Source organism: Hippoglossus hippoglossus, chromosome 5 (genome assembly GCF_009819705.1).
Source record: "Hippoglossus hippoglossus isolate fHipHip1 chromosome 5, fHipHip1.pri, whole genome shotgun sequence".
Taxonomy (NCBI): Eukaryota; Metazoa; Chordata; class Actinopteri; order Pleuronectiformes; family Pleuronectidae; genus Hippoglossus; species Hippoglossus hippoglossus.
Window position 1 is genome coordinate 4,328,343 of NC_047155.1, and position 22,589 is coordinate 4,350,931.

General features: G+C 43.4%; 2 protein-coding genes across 3 annotated transcripts in view; one reads left to right on the forward strand and one right to left on the reverse strand.

Moving 5' to 3' along the window:
* Window positions 1–3,994: 3,994 nt before the first annotated feature.
* si:dkeyp-87e7.4 (uncharacterized protein LOC557283 homolog) lies at window positions 3,995–16,998 on the forward strand. Its single transcript, XM_034584466.1, has 2 exons — window positions 3,995–4,152; window positions 13,538–16,998. Exon 2 carries the CDS (start codon window positions 13,548–13,550, stop codon window positions 14,607–14,609), a length of 1,062 nt encoding a protein of 353 aa, XP_034440357.1. The 5' UTR covers window positions 3,995–4,152; window positions 13,538–13,547; the 3' UTR covers window positions 14,610–16,998.
* A 3,187-nt stretch (window positions 16,999–20,185) lies between these two features.
* Window positions 20,186–22,589, reverse strand: part of stab1 (stabilin 1) — a 51,248-nt gene continuing 48,844 nt past the window's right edge. For both annotated transcript variants that reach the window (XM_034584307.1, XM_034584306.1), the window contains exons 68-70: window positions 22,002–22,151; window positions 21,597–21,701; window positions 20,186–20,497 (exon numbers count right to left, since the gene is read on the reverse strand). In XM_034584307.1, coding sequence (XP_034440198.1) covers window positions 20,441–20,497; window positions 21,597–21,701; window positions 22,002–22,151 — 312 coding nt within the window. In that variant the 3' untranslated portion in view covers window positions 20,186–20,440. The remainder of the gene's footprint in view (window positions 20,498–21,596; window positions 21,702–22,001; window positions 22,152–22,589) is intronic.

Sequence of the window (22,589 nt, forward strand, 5' to 3'; positions counted from 1 at the left end):
TTACCACGACACAAAAAATCTAACAACCAGCAAGATGCTTGTGTTCCCAGATCAGTTGGATAAATGATCTCTCTAGTGAGTTCTGAACAGAGCCCAGGAGGCATCGTAAACAGATGCCAGGTCAGCCTCAACTGGCTCCTTTGAATCAAAGGAGCAGCAACTGCACTTCAGGCTCTCAGAGCTCCTCACACTGCCACACTATGGAGATAGCCCATTCTGGCTGTTTGAAAGATCGGCAGATTAGACAGTTATGCCTTCCAGCTCAGCTCCCTCTTCCCAACTACAGTCTGGTACAACTCCCATATTATTGCTGACACCACACCAATCATCTGACCATCCCCCGCTCGATCCTCCCCTCACCAGTGAACAAGTTCCAAGGTACTTACTCTCTTTCTCTTGGGGCACCAACTCACTCCGAACCCAGAGACATCAATTGACCATTTTCCAGCACAGAAGGTAGAACCCTTTCCAGGACCCCACCCAGAGACTCCAAGAACAGGGGTACTCTGAACTGCTGTAGTGCATAAACACAGCCTTATGTTTAGTAACTTGAAATTGCGTAAAGACAACCCTCTTGTTCGCTTGATCCCACAGTATATCTATAAATGAGAAGATAAACTTGAACCCATCAGCTATTGTCCGATGACAAATTGGCCTCAGAGGTGATTGGTCAATATTTTTAGTCTTCTGGTTTGGACAGTGGATATCTGGCCCAAGACTCTGTCTTCCATTTGCCGTAGATTGTTTTCAGTCCAACAATTCCACATGAGTCAAACGTTTCTAGTGCGGCACCACAGCCAATTCATCCATTATCTATACCACTAATCCTTTGAGGGTCGCAGGGGGGCTGGGGCCAATCCCAGCTGGCTCCCGCTGAGAGGCAGGGTACACTCTGGAGAGGATGCCAGTCCATCATAGACCATCCAGTCCATATAACAACCATGCTCACATTCCCACCAACCACCAATTGCGAGTCACAAATGATCCCAAGCTGCACATCTTTCGAATGGCAAGGGGAGAACACACAAACTCCACATAGAAAGACCCGGATCAGCCAGCAGGTTCGAGGTTGCTATGAGGTGACTGTGCTAACCAGGGTCCCACTGTGCCATTCCTGTGCCATTCCTGTGCCATTCCTGTGCCAAACATGAAAGAAACTAAATGATAATTGTTTAGTTCCTTTGTAAGCCCCAAGGATCTGTTCAAAAATTGTTTATTTAAAGAATCAGTAAGTTGTTAAAAATCACCACAGTAATCAGTTTACTGTCACACTGAGAGCATAAAGGCAATGTCCACAACTTTTCGAATTGTCTTTTATTGTATATTTATTGCAAACATTTAGCAGGGGCAAAGCATAGGGCGTTGATTAAAATCTAATATAACATTTTTGAAAGTAAAGGGTAAAATATAAAAGATAAAGATGAGTAAATGCTGTAAAAGGAGGAAAACATTATGAAATTTGGAGAGAGCGGCGGCTCGGCCGAAGCCGCGTGTCTTTTCCTACCAAAAGTCTGAATTCTGTTGAAAACTCCAAACTCAGTACAAAGTCCAAAAGTCCTCTTTATAAATCCAAGACTTGCGTGGTAGAGCAGGCAAAAGTGTCAACAGAGTAATGTCGCAATCCACAGCTCCATCGGCTTGTCTCTATGTTGAGATTTTAACTCCCCAGAATAATAATTCTAAGCTGACTCCCGCTGAGAGGCAGGGTACACTCTGGAGAGGATGCCAGTCCATCATAGACCATCCAGTCCATATAACAACCATGCTCACATTCCCACCAACCACCAATTGCGAGTCACAAATGATCCCAAGCTGCACATCTTTCGAATGGCAAGGGGAGAACACACAAACTCCACATAGAAAGACCCGGATCAGCCAGCAGGTTCGAGGTTGCTATGAGGTGACTGTGCTAACCAGGGTCCCACTGTGCCATTCCTGTGCCAAACATGAAAGAAACTAAATGATATATGACCTACAGGGCTCAGCTGGACTTTGTGTTTATAGCATACAAGAAATACAAATCTGGATGCTTTTTTATCTCGTGTCCAGATAATGTATGAGAAGAGAAGGATTTTGTGAGTTTATATGGAATACATTTAAATTGGATTGACATTCCTGATTTAAACATGATTAACACATTTTATGCCTACTTATGTCTGAATTGGCTGTAGAGCAACAATTAACATATTGAGCTGTTACCATTTACAGCCCAGCTGCTACTTGTGTTTGATGAATGTGCAGTCCCAACTACCACTGGTATTATTAGGGCCTGAGCAGCAACCACTGCGAGGACCCTGCCAACAACAGCCAGACACAAACCACTCCGGTTTCCATATCTTTTATTTGAGAACAGGCGCAAACATAAATTCATATAACTAAACATTCATTTTAAACTCCATCCAAGTGTCTACCCTGCTTCTACTGAAAAAGTATTAATTCCTAATAGCCATGTGAGAAAAAAATAGTCTTTCAGTCACGCCTGTTAACGGAAGCTCTCCTCTTATAATCCGTGCACTTGGAAGTTGCTATGAAATTGTTTAGTTCCTTTGTAAGCCCCAAGGATCTGTTCAAAAATTGTTTATTTAAAGAATCAGTAAGTTGTTAAAAATCACCACAGTAATCAGTTTACTGTCACACTGAGAGCATAAAGGCAATGTCCACAACTTTTCGAATTGTCTTTTATTGTATATTTATTGCAAACATTTAGCAGGGGCAAAGCATAGGGCGTTGATTAAAATCTAATATAACATTTTTGAAAGTAAAGGGTAAAATATAAAAGATAAAGATGAGTAAATGCTGTAAAAGGAGGAAAACATTATGAAATTTGGAGAGAGCGGCGGCTCGGCCGAAGACGCGTGTCTTTTCCTACCAAAAGTCTGAATTCTGTTGAAAACTCCAAACTCAGTACAAAGTCCAAAAGTCCTCTTTATAAATCCAAGACTTGCGTGGTAGAGCAGGCAAAAGTGTCAACAGAGTAATGTCGCAATCCACAGCTCCATCGGCTTGTCTCTATGTTGAGATTTTAACTCCCCAGAATAATAATTCTAAGCTGTAGATCTACTCTGTAGAGACTTTCTCTAAGATAAGAGAAGACAGCATTCTCTTTCTCTCGTCTGTATCTGGGAAGAGACTTCACCGGTCAGCACGGCCGCCGAAAATACAAAACCTCCATTCTTGCTAATTCTCTCCTTATATACGTTTTGATATTTGACCCGCCCACTTACTGGAACACTTTGTTCATTACTAGCTCTGATCCACACCCTGTCGCTGGTTACTGTTGCGCAACGCTAGTTCCTCTTTTACACAGAACTGTCCCTCTTTTCGGAACAGGGGAGTGGCACATCAACAGATTTAGCAGTGTTGGCAAATCTCACAGAATGTTCCAGTACACGGAGTGAGTGGAAAACAAGACAACAATACATTGAACTCATTTGACCTCAACCATTTAACCTCATTAATCATTACTTTTAAGAATTTACTTTTACATTTCACCAGAGGCTTTTAACTCTAAATCACCCATGACCTCTTTTGCGACAATATATAAAATGAGTTAATTGCTAAAGCGCTTTAGCGACAAACACAAAAATTGGCATATATATGTATATATAAAGAAGTATCGACACCCTGGACATGTGCTGTATATAAGGACATTTCAAATGAAATTAGATTGACTCTCAAGCCCGATTATTTGAAGAGATATCTAGGATAATATATATATATATATATATATATATATATATAAGTAGTTAATTGCTAAAGCTATTTAGCCACAAACACAAAAATCGGCAAAAGCCCCGCCCCCGCCGTGACGTCAGTGTCTTGGGTAGAGTCTAAGTTGGTTTATCTATCGTGTTGTTATAGATTCAAACACATGTACGTTTATTTACTCAGCCGTTATATACACCAACGTCTGGTTTAAATATAAAAAAAAAAAAATCTCGTTTTGTTTCTCTTTCAGAAATTATTTAGTTTGTGGTTATCCCCCCCCCCCCCCCTCGGAGCTGACAGAGCCCGCCCCCTGTCCTCTCTCTCCCCGGCAGCCTCCGCCTCTCCTCCCCGCTCCGTCTTCCACTCGGCTGTTGTTGCAGCCATTTTACTGTGGACCGTCGGCGCAGCGGCGGGAGGAGGATGCCGACGCAGCCCCGTTAAAAGGTAAATTCTGCCGCCACGTTCACCGCGTTCCCTCGTGTCGCTCGCCGCGGGGTTTCCGATCCAGCCAGAGGGGAAGCGGAGGAGAGTGGGGGTGGTGGTGGGGGGGGGAGTCGAGCGGCCGCGGCGGCGCAGGCAGCTTCAACTCACGGCAAAGGTTGAGAGTGTTTGTCGCCGCCACTTCTCAAGTCCGTGAGAAAAATGGCGACGTCTTTCACCAAGCCAATGAAAGTTGTAAATGAGCCTCTGCGTGGAGGCTACGTGAATATTTAGCTGGCTACAGTTGAACAGCACCTGGAAGCAATTTGAGCGTTATTGGCGCGTCCATGTGGGGGCGCTCAAGAGCCAGCGAACCATTCAGGATTGCGCACATCTTGTAGCTTAACCCTCATTTGCTAGGACGTTTTCCCAGCATGTCAGATTTTTCTTTTAAACAAGTTGACCTTAAGTGTGTTTTCTTTGTTCTCTTTAGTCGAGTAAACAGTTAGCTTGTTTTGTCAGATTAGCTGCGAGAAGAATCCTCACGAATGTCTTCATTGTGTGGCTTCCACAACTTCGTAACTCGTGAGTTCTCCGTAAAGCTGCGAGTTCCCTAGTTATGACGTTTTTAAGAAATTGTGTAATTCGTGGAATGTTATTTTTTAGTCGATATATTAAGTCTTATAGTTTTTATTCTGAATTGTGTTATGCGTCTGAGGAAACTTCCTATGTCTCGGGTTTTATCCGCTTTTATTATACCTTTGCATTTCCATCATTACGTTACACGCTAGCTAGCTTACTTTATGGTTAGCCTCTGTGGCTTCACCGACAACAATGTTGCCTGGCAACGACTTAACCCTGTGTACACCAATCAAACTCAAATCATAACGCACAAGTTCTGTTTTGAAGGCATCGCATCTGGTAATCTTGTGCGGCCGCTGTTGAAGGCTGTATGGGCGCTATCAAGACCTGGCCGCACCATGATTGGATGAACATTTACTAAATGCCAGTGTGCGCTGGACGAGTCATCAACAGCTGAACATTTTTATATAAAAATACTAACTTGTTTTCTGACGTATAATAAGAGATAAAAAAAGCATTAGTATGCCAAATCATACCCTGGACATAAGCGGTATACAACCCAAAAAGGCAATGCTAACTTTCATAGACTCTAGTAATGCAATTCCATAACAACGTCATATTGATATTTTATTGTTTCTCTAGCCCCATTGTTTGCGGAGGTATCTAGGGAAATGTGTTTTAAGTAGGGCTATAACAACTAATCGAACAAATATTTGGCAATACATTTCATCATGGAGTATTTGGCTCTTTGTCTTAATGCACGGCACACCCTGTGGCAGTGTCTCCGGAGGTGGTGATGCTGGATAATACAAGTCCAGCACCGGGTCAAATTCTAAGTCCAGACTTCTATTCCAACATGTAAACGTCACAATTACTGGAGTCCCAATATTGTTCAGAAGAATTCACTGGAGATGATCAAAGTTCTTTCACAAGAGATAAACCCGAGCTGGCTCCGGAACCTAAACCTCGGTACTCCTGCTTACATAGCCCAAGCTGGCCTCCTATCAGGTGGGTTTCTCCACCTCCATTTTAGTTTAAACTTGTTGTTTTATCCCCAAAATAATGGTGTCTGTCTCCCCCTACTGGCCCTTATGAGCCAATTTTATTGGTGTCACACCTAGACATGTCCAGACTTGCCTTAGACACCAATAGTTCTGCGGGGTCCTGGGTACTTCCAGGCGGCTGGGGAATCTTGTCAGACTGATTTGTTGACTCCATTATGTTTAGGAGACTTCAGACAGTATTTTTTTTAGAACTTAGTATATATGTTACTACACTAGATGCATTTATAGTACAGGGTGTACTGTATCTTTAACACAGGGTATATTTAATAAGAGCATTCCACGCACAGAGTAAACATTTAACAAGGTTTTTCACAACAGTGAGAGCCGGCCAGCTAGCACCGTGTCTTGTGTTGCTCTCTTGATGATGCCGTCTCCTCTTCGGAGTACATGTTTAAAAATGGTGGAGACGAACGTCACAAAAAATCCTGTGGATACGACATTAAAGCCCTCAAAGACAACTGTTAGCTGCAAATGCGCAAAGCTGATTTTTCCTGGCCTGGCAGCACAACATCACAAAAGATATCTTTGTTGACCTTGACCTTTGACCTGTCAGCTCCAAAAGTTAATCATTCAGAGATACCCTACAAAGTAATATTCTCTCCCTCCATGTGTTGTTGATGAATTTTGTCCATAAACAGACAGGTAAACAAAAACATGGCTTTGTCCGTGTGCTCTGTAATTCACTATTAACTCAGGGACAAAACTGTATAGTTATTCATGAGAGAGAGAAATGCATTCAAGGTCACAACTGCAGCTGAGACCATGAGGTCTGACTATCTGCATGGAGGGTAAAAATGTTACGGTCCATAGTGCACGCAGTAGCTCAGGGTAGTGCGATAATGCAGTAACTTGCACACAGACACACTCTGTCACATGTTATCTTAAATAGCGCTGCACACACAAATTTAGATCTTTCTGTTATAAGTGTAAACATTTTTTGGTTTATTATGATACTGTGGCGGGTTAGAAAATGGCGGGCCGCCACAGTCCGCATGATTAACAGGAAACACTGAACACTATCTCCCCTGTTTGAATTTGTCCAGGCTAGTGTCTAGAACATCCACTGCCAGTTTGCCAATACAGAGTTGTACCAACCTAAAGCTGAAAACCTGATCAGAGATTCCAGTCAGCAAGAAGAATCCCCGGTTAGTAGGACGACCGAATTGTTCCATAACCCAGCAGATGGTTGTAAGAGCCAAGAACTTCTGCTTTAGCTACTAGCTTTACGTTTTTGTTCTTTGCTTCAGTTCAATGGGTAATGGTCGGTCTTGTTGTCGGCATTTGTTAATTTGTCTATAGTTCAGGGCAAAATGTCTTTCTCATTCTTTGAAAATATTTTGTGGGTTATCTCCTTCTCTGCATTGTTCACATATTCTTCACGGTAACATGGAGGGCACATTTTGTTGTCATCTATCATCAACTGATTGTGGATGTTTGCTTTGAAAGTGGTCTTGCATTTTGTTTGTTCTTCTGCTATATTTATGGGCCCGAGCAGCAACAGCTGCAAGGGCCCTATTGGGATTGCTTGGATTATTATTAGGACCCGAGCAGCAATTCATCATTGAAAATACTCCATATTTTTATGCCTCTGCTCGGCCGACAGCCAGTGGCCGAAGACATTATGATTTTTCGGTTGTCCATCTTTCTGTCCCATTCTTGTGAAAGTGATATCTATAGAATGCCTTGAGGAAATTTCTTCAAATATGATACAAATACTCACTTGGACTCAAGGATGAATACAATTGATTTTGGTGGTCAGAGGTCATGGTCCTATGAATTTACGTTGATGTGAACGCAGTATATCAGGAATGTTTTAAGTGAATTTCATTATATCTGGCACAAAGATTCACTTGGACTCAAGGATGCCCTGAATAGAATTTTTTAGGTCAAGGTAACCGTGAGCTCAAAAAGCACATTTTCTGCTTTGCGACATCTCTGGAACGCCTTGAGGGAATCCTTGACAAACCTGGCACAAACATTTACTTGAACTTAGATTTAATTTTGGTAGCCAAAAGTCACGGTGGCCTCATGATGTATGCTGATGTTTTTCTTAAACTTGATTTCAGCTTCAGGGAATGTCTTCAAACTTGGTACTAACGTTCATTCGGAATCAAAGATGAACTGATTAGATTTTGGTGCCTGGAGGTCAAATGTCAAGGTCACAGTGCAGCACTGAAGAGTACAGATTAGAATGGACATGCCTTTTTACACTTCTAATACTGTCAAAATATTGCTAATGTTGTGGTTTGTGTTTTGATGTTGAGGTTAGTACAGCTCTCACCTTCTCTTGCACTCTCTCTTACAAACTTAGTGATCTATCTGTCACAGATAAGCCATCGGCGAGGCTGGTAGATAGCCCACCACATCAGTAGCCAAGTGGTCCATCAAACCATCCATAACATTTTTAGTCTCATGAGCATGGGGGAGATACCAGGAGACCGGCCGTTACACAAGGAGAGCTGGAAGGGCATCAACCAAGCAGCAGGGCCGGTATCTGCTCCTTTATGTGAGGAGGAACAGGAGGAGCACTGCCAGAGCCCTACAATATGACCTCTAGCAGGCTACTGGTGTGCATGTGTCTGACAGCTAGGGCTGGAGTTCCTCTAGTAGGCCTGTGCTCACAGCCCAGCACCGTGCAGCTTGATTGGCATTCGCTAGAGAACAGTGGAATTGGCAGATCGGCCACTGGAGCCCCGTTCTCTTCAAAAGATGAGAGCAGGTTCACACTGAGAACATTTGACAGGGGTGAAAGAGTCTGGAGATGCTGTGGTGAACGTTATGCTGCCTGTAACATCATCCAGCATGACCGGTCTGGCGGTGGGTCAGTGATGGTCTGGTGAGGCATATCCTTGGAGGGTCGCACAGACCTCCATCTCGTAGCCAACGGTACCCTGACGGCTGTTAGGTACCGGGATGAAATCCTCAGAGATTGCCAGACCTTACGCTGGTGTAGTGGGCCCTGGGTTCCTTCTGGTGCAGGACAATGCCCTGCCTCATGTGGCCACAGTGTGTAGGCAGTTCCTGGATGACAAAGGCATTGAGGCCATTGTCTGGCCCTCACATTCCCCAGGCCTGAATCCAACTGAGCACCTATGGGGCATTATATACCGGTGCATCCAATGCCGACAAGCACCGCCACAGACTGTCCTGGAGCTCACTGATGCCCTGATCGGGACTGGCTGGAGATCCCCCAGGACACCAATCCGCGGACTCATCAGGAGCATCATGTCCAAAGTGTCCTATCACAATAAAGGCAAAAGAGAGAGTCTGAGGCAGAGCTGTGAAGTTGATATGTAATCTTCCAACGTTAACTGCTTGGAAATCAGCCAGTTGCACCAGAATTACCAATTTAGCATTTTAACTGATTGCTAGAATGTTGAACAATCTAATTTTTATGCCTCCATGAGCTTTACCTTCAAGTACATCACAGCAATATTTCAAGGTCGTTAATTTAAGTGGGAGCTCCAGAGATTTCATATCCGAGCAGCAGTTTGTACTAACGGTGAAACTATGACGTTAGACAATGATATCTAACATACATACATTTAGAGATTTTGATTTTAATAATAATTGAATTCCAACAGTAACTTAGACTGGATCTGGCCACATGTAATTCTTAGTGTCTCAGCTCATCGTTTATAAGGTAACAGACCAATCACAGGCATTTGTCAGCTTAGTCAGGTTGAAAATTATGTCATTGTTTGAAGTTCTTGGATAATTGGAAACTCATGCATGTAGCTTATAAATTGTGACGCTCCTCTTTAATCTCTCATCTGTAATGTTTCTGCTGCTTTGGTTCATAACAACAATGACAGAAAATTGTTTGTAGTTTCTGCCATCAGCTCTATCTGAGTCAAATCACAACAGGCATTATCTCAAGGCACTTTACATAGTAAATGCTCTTGGGTGAGGGAGCCATGGTGGCGACTTCCTGCCAATACATGCACTCGACCAACCGTGAGTCTCAGCTGTTGAAATGAGTACTTGGACAGTGTGATATAAGAACTACCTGAAATGACAGAAACCGTCTTTGAGAAAGATTTATTTGACGTGTAATTTGACTTTTTTGAGAAACTTTGGCTTCACCTTTGGGAAACAATCATGTCGTCCATCTTTATACAGTCTATGGTTATCACAATAGTCCAGAGCAGGAAACTTTGATTGGTTTGTCTTTATGACGATTGTGCCACCACCAAGCTTTAGACACTAGTATCAGGTGTTAAAGCAACGCACAGTTCAGTCTTTCGCTTCGGTGCCAGCTCGGTTTTATTGTACATTTTAAACTTGCAGTAAAAAACTGTTCTACCTTGAACTAAAAACACTGTTAATTTGTGACTCTGAATCAAATGGTGGAGGGTCTGCACTTATCTGACCCCGATGAAGACTTTTCTCCCACGCAGTGTTACACATCAATGACGCAGCATCAATAATGCAGTCTATCCAAAGTTGTCAATCAGAACCCCAACACACACAACAACTCACACTCTAAACCCCACAACCCCCCCGGCCCTCACCCTCCACTCATCCCCCTTCAGTAATGTAGAGAGTTCCTGTAAGCGTTGCACAGTCATGGTGAATCATGGGAAGTTGCCTTGTTTGCAGTCGCAACATGGAACCTGTCCTTTGTTTTTCTCTTCCATCTTGTCTGTCTCCTTTCTCGTCGTCTTTCTTTCCTCCTTTTTGTGTCATTTCCCTTCTTCCTGCCTTTCTCTGTGACTAACTTTGACTAACATTAAAATATCCATCTTATTCTGTTTGATCTGTTTAGCACATTAGATCAACATCTTTGTGTAATCCTTAAGATGTTTTCTCACCACAATAGAAGAAAGAATGGAGATATCCCAGTCGGAGGAGACATGGCACAGCTGTTGGTATTCCTTGTGTCAAAAAAGAAAATTCTGATTAAAATGTATAAAGTAATCAGCACCTTAGGGCCTTTGCACTTCAATGGCCATGCAAATAAATGGCACAAAATTGTGAATGATTCAGAGGCGGCCTTCAACACGTCTGCCTTTTCACATCGTGACGTGACGTGATAGCAAAAACGTTAAGGATTTTTTTTTTATTTCATCTCGGGAAAAGAAAGACAGGATCATGTGATGATTATCTGGTCCAATTACTATATTTAATTTTGCAAATTACAATATTGATGAAGAGGAGTTCTTTCTTTAATTTGATTTTACAAACATCCTGTTTTTTACTGGTGGTGCTGCCGGCACCTTGGTAATGATAATAACCATTAGTTTGAACCTAACATATTAGCATTGAAACGCATGTTAAACAATCTAACATTCCTAACCTTGTGCTGTGACTCAAGGACGGATGCTTAAAGGAGTTCAGAGTGATGGTGCTGTAACTGGTGGCAGTTCTTGTTTGTAGCACTGGTGTCACTGAAGTGAGAAAAATTACAAATTCTTCATGTAGCTTGGCTGCAGTTCGTAACCTGATACGGTGATTTCCAAAATGGAAATAAGGACACTTATTCTTCATAGTTTTGTGTCTTTATAATAATTTTTACCTGCATGCTTTAAAGGGGACATTGTATGCCCATTTTACCACAAGTTGATGTGGTTCCTTGGGGTCTTAATGAAATGTCTGTAACATACTTTGGTCAAAATACCACAAGGATCATTTCAAACAGCACCCTTTTTACCCTGTCTAAAACAGCCCTCCACAGAGTGACCTGTTTTGAGTGCCTGTTCCTTTAAATGCTAATGAGCCAGCTCCCCCCTCCCCCCTCTCCCCCCATGATTTTAAACGATAGAAATTACATATTTTATATGATATAAATGATCAAATATGCATCCCATACTTTGTATTCCCCTTCTGTTGTCCTGGAGTTTTAATTTTCCCTATCACATAATTAAATGTCCCCCTCTGCCCATCCACTACAAGCACACAAGCAGACAGACAGAGAGAGAAAGAGAGGGGTGGGGGGGGGGCTATGAAGACCATCATTTACCCCCGAACCCCGACATTCAACGGGTACAACAACAAGCGGAGAAAGCCGAATCGCGGGCTGACCTTATATATACAGTCTATGGGGCTGACCAGCGCGAAGAAATACACTGCTGGCTGTGTGGCGTTGACACAAATTCCAGCTCACGCACGGGAGAGCGAGCGGTCGCTCCCGAGCAGCTGCTGCAGCCTCCCAGTCCCAACGATCCAGACAAATGCCACATGTGAGTGAATCGCGGGCTGACCAGCGGAGAAATGCGAGTCCCGTGTGAACAGCCAGGCGGCTGCGCGCTTGGGAACGGCACTGCGCTGCCTCGCAGCCTCGCTGCGTCCAGTGTAAACCCGGCGTAACGAGTGTGGGGGGGCGGGGGGGATGAGGTGGGGGGTGGGCCAAGACTTCCAGTGCCTTGTTACGACACAATACACAGGAAGCTCATTCGAGTCACTCAAGCATGACGTTTCTGACTTAGAGGAACCAGAACAAAACGCGCGAGTGTTTTTTTTCCAGAGTTTTTGGGTTGGTAGACATGCCAGATACCCACATTAACCTGTAGAAGCACTAACAAAGTGGAATTTGCATGCTATGTCCCCTTTAAATACAATTTTATATTTGGCAGTTTCCCTTTGCATGAGACCTTGAACAACCTTGTCAAGCTTTCTTCTGGTGGAGGAGGATCCCAGGGTTTGGTTTCTCCAGTCCCAAAGGTCCTGGAAGCCTCTGCAGCTAACGATGCTCATTGTGATTAAAGGTATAAAGGCCCACGCCTTTTATACCTTTAATCACAAAGGGGGAACTGAGCGAGGGCCATAGTGGCTTCTGCTGTCAGCTCAGAGTAATGAGCCAGCTGCGGTCATTCCCTCAGTAGGTTTGGAGCTTTAGTGTTTCTTTTTATTCGCTGGGTTGCTGTCAGCTGGTCTGATCATGTGAGGTGTCTGATTACCTGTCTGCTGAAAGCAAACTAGCTTGTTCTCTGAGCATTAATCCACCCAATGAAAATCTCCACCCTGTGTGTTCAGCAGTACAGGTTCATTCATCACATTTAATGAGGAGCAAGAAAGTCATTGGTCAGACAGAAGCAGCTGAATGATTGTGATGATAGAGAAATGTTCAGAAAAGACAAAATGTGTAGAACATGTTTGCACTGGGATACATTTAAGTGGAACTCCGTAGAGCGCATATCAATGCCAGCAATGGTTTTCCTATGAAACCACATTTAAATCTTCTAGATCTGGATTCCCACCAACTTGCTTTTATATAGATCCAGGCAGTATTCTAGAGAAATTGGTGAAAAGGTTTTAAAAAATCCACTTTCTCCAGAAAAACACAATCCTCTCCTCATTCCACATCCACCCCAAAATTAAACAAGTTCTTTCTTGCACCATGTTCCATTCTTGCAAGTTTCGTTGAAATCCGTTAAGTAATTAAGTAAGTAAGTAAGAAATCCCCCAGCATTATTATTACTTCTGATGACAAAGTCAAATTAGCTGGGTGATGAATTACTGCTGTGCACTGCACTGGAGCAGCAAGATTATTCATGCTTTTCCTTTAAATTTGAAAAGGACTGCCTATTGCAGGTTTAGCATAAGTTATTTTTTATCATTTTTAAACTGTCTCCATTTGATTTGGCTTTTTGTTTTGATTGTTTTCGATCTGGAAAAGCAGACAAACTTTACTTACTTTTGAAATACCAGTTTTCCTTTCATCTCATTCAAAAACGGGCATCTAACAAATATAAGGTTGCATAGCAAATACTCTAGACTTAAGAGCAGTTCCTTAGTAACCAAATGCTGTTTTCTCTTAACAGGACTACAAACATGGCTGACGCGGGGAAAGGTCCCGTGGTTGGCCGGCCATTGGCATATGCGAATGAAGAGCGTAAGGCTGTTCATTCCTGGTCCCGGATCTCGTCAGCAGGGCACAACGTCCTTCTGGATGCTCTTAAGATCCTCAGTCCAATGTCCCATGACTTCTCGTGCACGGAGGAGTTAGTCACCTTCCTTCAGGAGCTGAGCGAGGAGGGCCACAAGCCCCTTGTGCTGAGCAGCAAGGACGTCTACAGATATCGCTCCTGCACAAACCAAGTCTTGACTGTAGACATGCTAAAGCCACCCAACAAGAACGTTAGACCGACAGCCAAGAGAAGGGGAAGGAGGCCCATGACCAAGAAGAGAGAGGTACACCCATCCTGGAACACTTCTGAGAAGAGCATCCCCATAATTCAAGGGGTCCGCCCTCCAGAGCTGCTAGTGGACCATCCCACCATTGTCTGCAGTAGGACCCCCATTCAGACTGCAGAGACGTCGCGGACACTGCAGGTGCAGCCATGTCTCAGACTGACCAACATTGAAGGCCTGTCGGGATTCCACACGGCCAGACTCCAGATCCACACTACCTGGAACTCGTCCTCTGAGGCACCCTCTGTTGCCTTTTCACAGCAACAGCACCCTCCAATGCTTTCAGGAATACCTTTGCAGCCTTCTCAGAATGGTGGCGGGGCGTCCACCAAAGCCGTGGCCTTGTTTAGTCAGAAGAGCCTGTCCTGCCCTATCCGACTTGATGGTGCCCTCATTGGAGATTCGGCACCAGTCTTCTACGCTAATGGTGTGGCGTTTCCACAGACTCACACAGAGCTGACCAGCAATGGCTTCCACAGGGACAGTCAGGGCACCAAGGAATTGAACATCCCGGCCCGGCAGAGAAATGGCTCGAAGGACAAGAACAGTTTTAGACAGAAAGTGATAAAGGTGGACGACTCTCGGTCGGTAGCCGAGGCTCGCCGAAAAGCGCAGAAGATCCTACAGGTCAATCTTTCGCCAGTGATTCAGATCCAACCTCTCAATCACGTCTTGAGAGACTTTAGATACCAGAATAAGTGACAGTTCCCCCCAAACCCATACACATTGTGTCCTAGCAGATGTTAGTGTTTTACATCCATTAGCCTCTACCTGGCTGAGCCCCAGTGTTCATAGCAGACATCATACATGGGTCGTTGTGATCTCTGCTGAGTGTTGGAGGTCAAGAAGTTAGTCTTATTGTGGAAGTTCTGTTTCCTGACAGGTGCACCCGGGATAGAAAGGCGTTTGAATTCGGATGATGCTTTTTCTGGGAAATGTCAAGTGGACGAATGCTGGTACATTGTCTCTGTCCACAGAATATGTTGTGTTGACAATTAAAGTGTACGACATACACAATGCTAAAGCTAACCATCATTCTGCCCAAGTCAACTGGCAACTAGCCAATGTTTGGGATGACTTTATGGACACAGCTTTTAGGGCAAAGGGGAATTTTCTGCCCTTTCAACGAGGCACTGGGTGTGTTCAAAGAGCGTTAATGCATTTACAAGTGAGTTGAAGTCCAGCACCATTTGTTCCAAAGTGTTTTTAATTGCAGTGCTTATCAACAGTGCTCTCGCTCTGTCGGGCCCTATTTTACATAGCAAAGAAAGAATTAATGGCAGAATAGGACGATCCCACTTCACACCCAGATAGCTGGTGGATGAACAAGGCGGGTATGCAAATTCTTCAGACAAGCAGATGTGATGGTTGGTTGGTTCTGGGATAACAACTAAACTTAACTTAAAGGCGGGGGGGGGGGGGGGGGGGGGGGTTAGATTGTCTTCCTTTTTTGTATTTTTGTTGTTTCCACTGGAAATCAAGAAGGCTCTTGGAGCGAGCAGAGCAGGGAATCAAACCCATGGCACACAGATTGATACCTGGATGAACCACAAAGTGCTCCTTTAGTTTATCTTACCAAAAGTACAGATTGCAGAGTATTTTTGACTGTTGGGAATATTTGATGCCAGGAACCAGTTCTTATTAAAACCCAAATTCTTGCTTTAATCTCAAAGGCGTTTGTTTTCTCAATATTTATTTGATCTCAGAATATCTTGATTGTGTTATCAGAGTTTCTTCTCCACATTGTTGCTTTTCGGTCAAAAGTATAAAGTGGAAGAACATGAAACACACGCTGCTTGTTCCTGATACGTTTTTTGCACTTCACAGGCAACTAAGGTCAGTCGGACATTTGTTTGGCTGATATATCGGTGGTAAAATTTGGTTAACTTGAGCTTCAGGCCTTTTTATTTCCTCTCCATTTAAATTTGAAACTGCAGCACATGGATGTTTTATCTTCCATCAGAGTTGCTGCCGAGAATTGCCCAACAAAGTCTAGGTTATGGTTTCTTGAATTCTTCTGCTGAAGATCCGACTGTTGTGACTCTTCTTAAGATTAAAAAAGCACTTTGTGATTTCACTGTCACTTGTGCCAGATTCTGAAAGTCTTTTTAGTATTTTTATTTGCTGCAGCTTGTTGAAAATATTCCCTCAAATTTAGTTTCACTTTCCGTGAAACTACACTGGTTTTTGGTACTGGTGCTAACTTTGCCATGTTGGTGCCGAATGAAGTGACTGGCACTAGAATGTCCTCCTGTTTCTCCTCTACTGGTTCAGATTAAAGAGCAATGACTTCCTGTGAATTATTCTTTGAGGGACTGATAGTTCGGCTGCCCCCTGCAGGTTGGGATGAGAATGCCAAACCGCCTCGTGTGCTTTCCAAAGGGTTTCTACTGTGAGGAACCACCTGAAACCATGTTCATGTTATCATCTGTGAGAAACTCTGTGTTGCCCTGAAAAAATGAGTTTGAGATGTTTGGGTAAAACCACATTCCAGAAGATTTTGGCATCGTAAACACATTTTGATGAAAAAAAGATCTAAACTCTTGGTCCACATTTTCTGGAGCCTTTCCAGATCTCAAGCAGATAAAGGCTCTGGAAAAAGTCATCAAGTAAGTTGACCTTGATGTAACATTGAGTAACTCAACAGCCAAATCAACATTAGGTCAGTGAATCTTGAAAGTTCGTGTTTCAAAAATCATGAAGTCGACACCATACAAAAATAAAATTGATTTAAATTCCGGTCACAAAGAATGAATTCGATTCGGTGAGGAAACCTGCTTTCAGTTTTGAAAACTGTGTTCTTGAATAAGAAAACAGTTCCTCCGTTGAACCTGACACCAGATCAGTGTTTGGTGCTCAGCTTGAAAAGCTTTTTGTATGTCTCTGTTCCGGTGAATTCTAGGTTCTGGAGGAGGCTCTTGGTCTCCTTGTATCCTTCTGTCTTCACGCAGCCATGTTCACGTCCTCCACCAATTCCCTTTTGTAGGTCTTCTTTCCGTTAGTCCTGTTTGTGCAACACTTGTATGATATTGTATTTCCTACATGATCTTTGAAAACCTTTTGTTAAATAAATAAAAATATAAAAAAATAATTTGCACAATATTGTCCTCAGATACATTTTCCAGAACATGTTGACCTCAGCAGGCCCGGTGCTGAATCGGATCTAAGGCCGAGAACGATATCACGTGATCAGATTGTTTATTTTCGAGGACGTCTGATTCAACAAGCAGAAAGTTGTGTCATTGGGCCGTTGTTGAGCATCTGGGGAATAAATAAACTTTCTCTGTCAGACTTTGACCTTAGTTTAGCAGTTATGTTGTTAAAGCCTCCAAACAGCTATTGTCTGTTTGCAGCTAAACTTCAATGCTAAGAGTCGTCAGCTTTCACGTTCAAGAACTTCTTAGGTTTCAGATCTTTAGCTACATACAGCTTCAACTAATGCAGACTATTACAGCTTCATGCTTAGAATGTTCCATTTTTTATTATGACCAAGGCCTTATGTTATTGGGTCGTCCGTCCCATACGCCTCATTCAGTTGGACACAAGGATAAACTGATTCTATTTCGATGGTCAAAGTTCAAGGTCCCAGAAAGACCTCGAGGGAATCCTTTCACATTCGGTACAAACGTTCATTCGGACTCAACTTCTTCACAATAGTCATTAAATACATTAAACTAAGGTTTTGCTGGTAACATAATGAACTTCTGGCAAGTCCTGAATGGGCTAAATAATAAATTGGTTGACATCAAATCCCTTGTTGAAACAAAACAAAACTGCTTGTTTATTGTTTTAATCCATCAGATTCATCTCACAATGGAAGGGAAGAGATGAGTCAAACTCACTGGGGTTCATGGCGGCCTTCATCCTCAACAGATGGCAATCAGTACGTGGACCATTACTAGCCGTAGGGCTTCGAACCAATAAATTCCCTAAAGTCGTTTTCAGACATGAACTCTGGAGGATGTCCGCAGTATTTGATCTGGATCCCAGTCTTCCCCATCTGCTTATGTCCTTGGTCAAGATACTGAACCCGAATTGCCCCTCAAAGAAAAAGTGCTGCCCATGAATGCACTGTATGAATGTGTGTGTGAATGGATGAATGGCAATAACTTGCACCGTAAAGCGCTTTGAGTTGTCATCATGACAAAGCGCCAAATAACCATATAACCAGAGCATAACCATCTTAATTCTGCTTCACCCTCACATGTGCAAGGTCAACAACCTTCAACATTCACGTGTTCCGAATTCAACTTGAACTAAAACAAGAGCTTTGGTCTTTTTCTCTCAATTGCGTAAAACAACTTCAAAATATGGAGGGAAAGTCAATGGTTTCATTATTTTCTACAATAGAACTTGAGCAGGCCGCTAATGCTTGAATAAGACAAACGTCCATCCATAAATCCATCCATCCATCCCTCCATCCTTACATCCATCCTTACATCCATCCCTCCATCCTTACATCCATCCTTACATCCATCCCTCCATCCTTACATCCCTCCGTGAACGACTCATTAAAAGAACTCAAGACGTAAACCACATCGTCCAGTGGCAGCATTGAGAGGTGAGAACATCACTACCCAGTCAGAGCGGAGTATGTAAATGATGTGTTAATCACCAACATGGCTGCAGGCTTCGGGCTCATGAGACACGAGAGTGAGAGCGACTCCCTGAGATGAGCGGCTCGGTTCCTTCTCCACCTCTTTGTCTCAGATCGGATCAGTTTCGTAAGTCACGAGGTCAGACGTGAGCCAGCGTCACTGTTTTTAATGAGGTCTGTGATGATGGAGAGCAGCCGGCAGCAGTGGAGGTCAGGGTCCCTGGTCTTCTACTCCCCCCCCCCCCCCCCCCCCCTACCGCTTCCACCCCTACAGCGTTGATTCTCAGGCAAACCCTTTTCCAGTCTGCTCTGCCGCCAGCAGCTCAGCTCTTTGTGTGTCGGGGGGGGGGGGGGGGGGGAGGGAGGGAGCTCAGTATGTGGAGAAGCAGCCGGAACCTCCACAACTGCTCGTTCTCCATTTTGGAAAGGGTTGCCTCATCACAGATACTCTAGATGTGGCTCATATGTAGAATCACACTGCTCCATGTTTCCCAGTTAGCATTGATTTCTTCACATGGACGGCAGAGGGAGGAGGTCAGGCTTGTTTCTTTGGTGTCTTGAATGTCAGCAGCAGAGAAGTCAGGCTATTTAAAGCGAAGGCACAGAGTGACGGAGCATTTGGGTTCTTCGGCGGCAGCCAGAGTTCAATGCAGCAGAATAACAACAGACGTGTCATCCAGTGAGATCAGAGCAGAGAGGAGAGGAAGGAGGTTCCATCCTAAACAACATGGCTGCTTTCACACTGGCTGGGTCAACAAAACACGTTTCCTGTGTTTGAACGTTTCTATGTTTCAGACGTAGACGCCACACGGACACATTGGACACTGACTCAGAGTTTGGTGGTTTTCGTGAAAACTAAAATATTAGATAAAAAATATATGTTAGCAAAGAAATTAAGGAAAGGATCATTATTTCATTTTTTATTAAAACAGATGCAGGGTTAGATTTGTGATTATTAGCCAAATACGTAGCTTGACTTTCATTCATCCAGACTGAAATATTGACAGTTGGAAGGGTGACCATGAAATAAAGGCTCCCATCATGATTAAAAATTACGTAATCTAACACCCCCATGAGTTAAGTAGGTTAAGCTTCACTACTCCAGTCGATACACACGCTCGACCAATCACGAGTCAGTCTCAGTCGCCAATCGTGACTTTTCATCCTGTTTTTATGCCTTAAAAATACTAATTCAAACCTGTTCTGAGTTTCATAGCGTCATAAACAGGAAAATGTGTGGAAGCAGCTTTAGACACTTGCTGGTGAACAAAGTGGAGAATCAGAAACCGAGGAGCCGGATATTATTCTCAGGAGTCGGTGGAGAACAAATCAGAGGGAAAATGAGCCTGAATGTTGAAATGACTCGATTGTGTTGATAATAAAGAATAAGTTATAAGATCGATGGAATTTGTTTTATAGTTTTATTCCAGTGATCAAAAAACTCTTTATATATCTTTCACTATTCCAATATCCAGTAGACACACAGCAGCAGGACAAGCACACTCATACATATCAGTCCATTCTATGTGCCTGATATTTGTTTCCATCAGGATCCATGAATTAAAGCCTCTAACTCACCATGTTAGTCGGGATACAAACATCCTTCCAACAAGTTTCATGGAAATCTGCTCAGTAGTTTTTACGTGATCCTGTTGATAAACAAACTGTTTTGTAGGTTTTATTTTTACATCGCATTTGTCTCTGCTGAGACTGAACCAAACAACACACGTGCCAAGAAAAAGCAAAACTAGGAGCTGAAAGAGTCACAGAGCTGCTTCACCGCTCCCAGAAACACAATCATTTAAAATATAAAAATACTTTTTCTCTTTCATTCTTAATTGGCTGTAGATGAACTGTCCAAAGCTGAACCACGATGAAGTCAGTAGGTTATTGTGGTTTGTACACAGCTCCAGTTGTTCTGTTTCAACTGGTTTCACTAGTCCAGGTCCAGAATCTTTGGAGGTTCTGCTGGTTCCACTCCCGGATTGGGTTCCTGCAGGAAGGAGAGAAAATGATCAAACCAGGAAACGGACACTAATAATTACTATTCAGTGTGCAGGGCTGTTCACAAGTAACTATTCCTTAAGTAAAGAGTCGTGAGAACTGGCTGAAGTTATAAAGAAACAGAAAAGACTGTTCACAAACAGCAGCTGGGTTTCCATTCAACTGTTCAACTGTTTTTTAACTTCAAAACCACCACGTGAGGAATCCCTTCTGACATTTAAAACCTACACTGACTAAAGTCTGGCACTGGACTCGCATCGATTAAGTGTTGAAACAACAATAAAAAACTAAAAAAAGAAATGTGCATTAATAAGCATTGTTTTTCATTGATTGTAACAAAATCTGGATTAGATACCTGACAGATTTGTAAATAAACCTGTTGCCTCAGTGAACAACTGAACTACGTCTCTGTGATACAGTGTGATCCTGCAGCTCGGACGCAGCCGAGAGAAGACACAGCTGAAAACATCAGTCTGTCCTCGGATAGAGACGGACTGTGTAAACTACTGAGACACTGGGACCTGAGAATCAAAGTGTCCTTCACACGTCACTTCAGGATTCAAGGTTTTGGTTTTAAACTTTTCTTTCTTCCTGTGTCTATGTTTCCTTCCTCCCTCAGGGGGCCCTGGTCACCGTAGTAACCAGACACTCAGCACTTGCTGGTGACGCAGCAGTCGCTTTGAAGAAATGGAAAAGTTGACTGCGATTGGATAATTAGACAGATTAATTCATAGGGGCCATTTTGAGTGTGTGTTCAGTTGTCATTAAAACTCAAAAGGTTTAGTTTGTCCAGTCTGGGCTACTGTAAAAAACATGGCTGCCTCCATAGAGAGGACCCACTCCCGAAGTAAATATAAAGTATTTAAATATAAAGGGTCATTCTAGGGTAAAGAAAACAACAATTTGTACAACAGATGAAACACACTCGTGAAAACATCACTAGGATTATTTTCAAGTTCCAACAAGAGTCTGTTGGAATCCAGCAATATGGAGGAAAAACATAGAAATGTGTTGTGGATGCTCAGTGGTTTAAAAAAGCTGTTGATGAAAACAGTGATTCAGGTAAATGTTCAGATCGGCCAACTCACCCCAAACGGCTCGGTGAAGGCCCTGGAGCCGCTGTACAGAGGGTTGGGGATCGAAACCAGCGCTGGTTTGTTACTGCCGCCGGCTGCACCGTCCTCATCCTCATTCTGTCACAGAGGAAACAAACAGTCAGCTGTTCACAGGACGACACTGAACACTGATTAACCTCAAATCTGTTCAAACCAGAAGGATTTAAATATCAAACACATTAAAATCTGTTCAACAACGATAAAACGAGTTTTGTGGAAATCCATCCATGCGTTGTTGAGTTAACACAAACTACATGCATGGCTACGTCGTGTTAACTACGTAGTCTGTGTACTTATTAAAAATGCCTGAGAAAAGACTTTACTTTCCCATTTCAACCTTCAGGCCACCATGAGAACATACTGGGAGAAACTTCTCACCCTGAAGTACTGGAAGCGGAAGGCATCGGTCTTGTGTTTGAAGACGTAGTAGCCGAGCGCAGCCAACACACATGCCAATAGCATCGAAACCAAGATGGCTGACACTGTGCCGCTGGAGTGGCCGTGGCCTTTGGAGGCGTCGTAGGAGATCTGGAGGTGGCGGTTACAACAAACACAAACAGGTGCGACAATTAATACACATGCGAGGACATCACATGAGCCCTATTGATCGTTACCACTTGATGTCACATGCACACACTGCTGCACTGTTACCATGGAGACGTGACCCGCCGTACCGGGTCATCGCCACCAGCATCAGTCCCCCAGAGGGAGATAAAATCTCAAGCAGTTCAATGATCTATTAGTGTTTTGGATTCGGATCAGAGGACAAACAGGACGGATCCTCCTGCTCACGTGTCCACAGGGACATCCTGGTCTGGACCATAGACTGTGAATAGAGACTCCTTCTTCTCACATGTTTGTTCAAGGGCTCATGTTTCAGGTAAACTTGGTTTTAATTAGTTAGGTGATGCTATAAAAAACAGGGGTCACGATTGACAGCTGAGACTGACTCAGGATTGGTCGAAC

Excerpts from the sequence above, each read along its gene's own strand:
- si:dkeyp-87e7.4 (XM_034584466.1), top strand. The coding sequence starts at position 13,548 with ATGGCTGACGCGGGGAAAGGTCCCGTGGTTGGCCGGCCATTGGCATAT.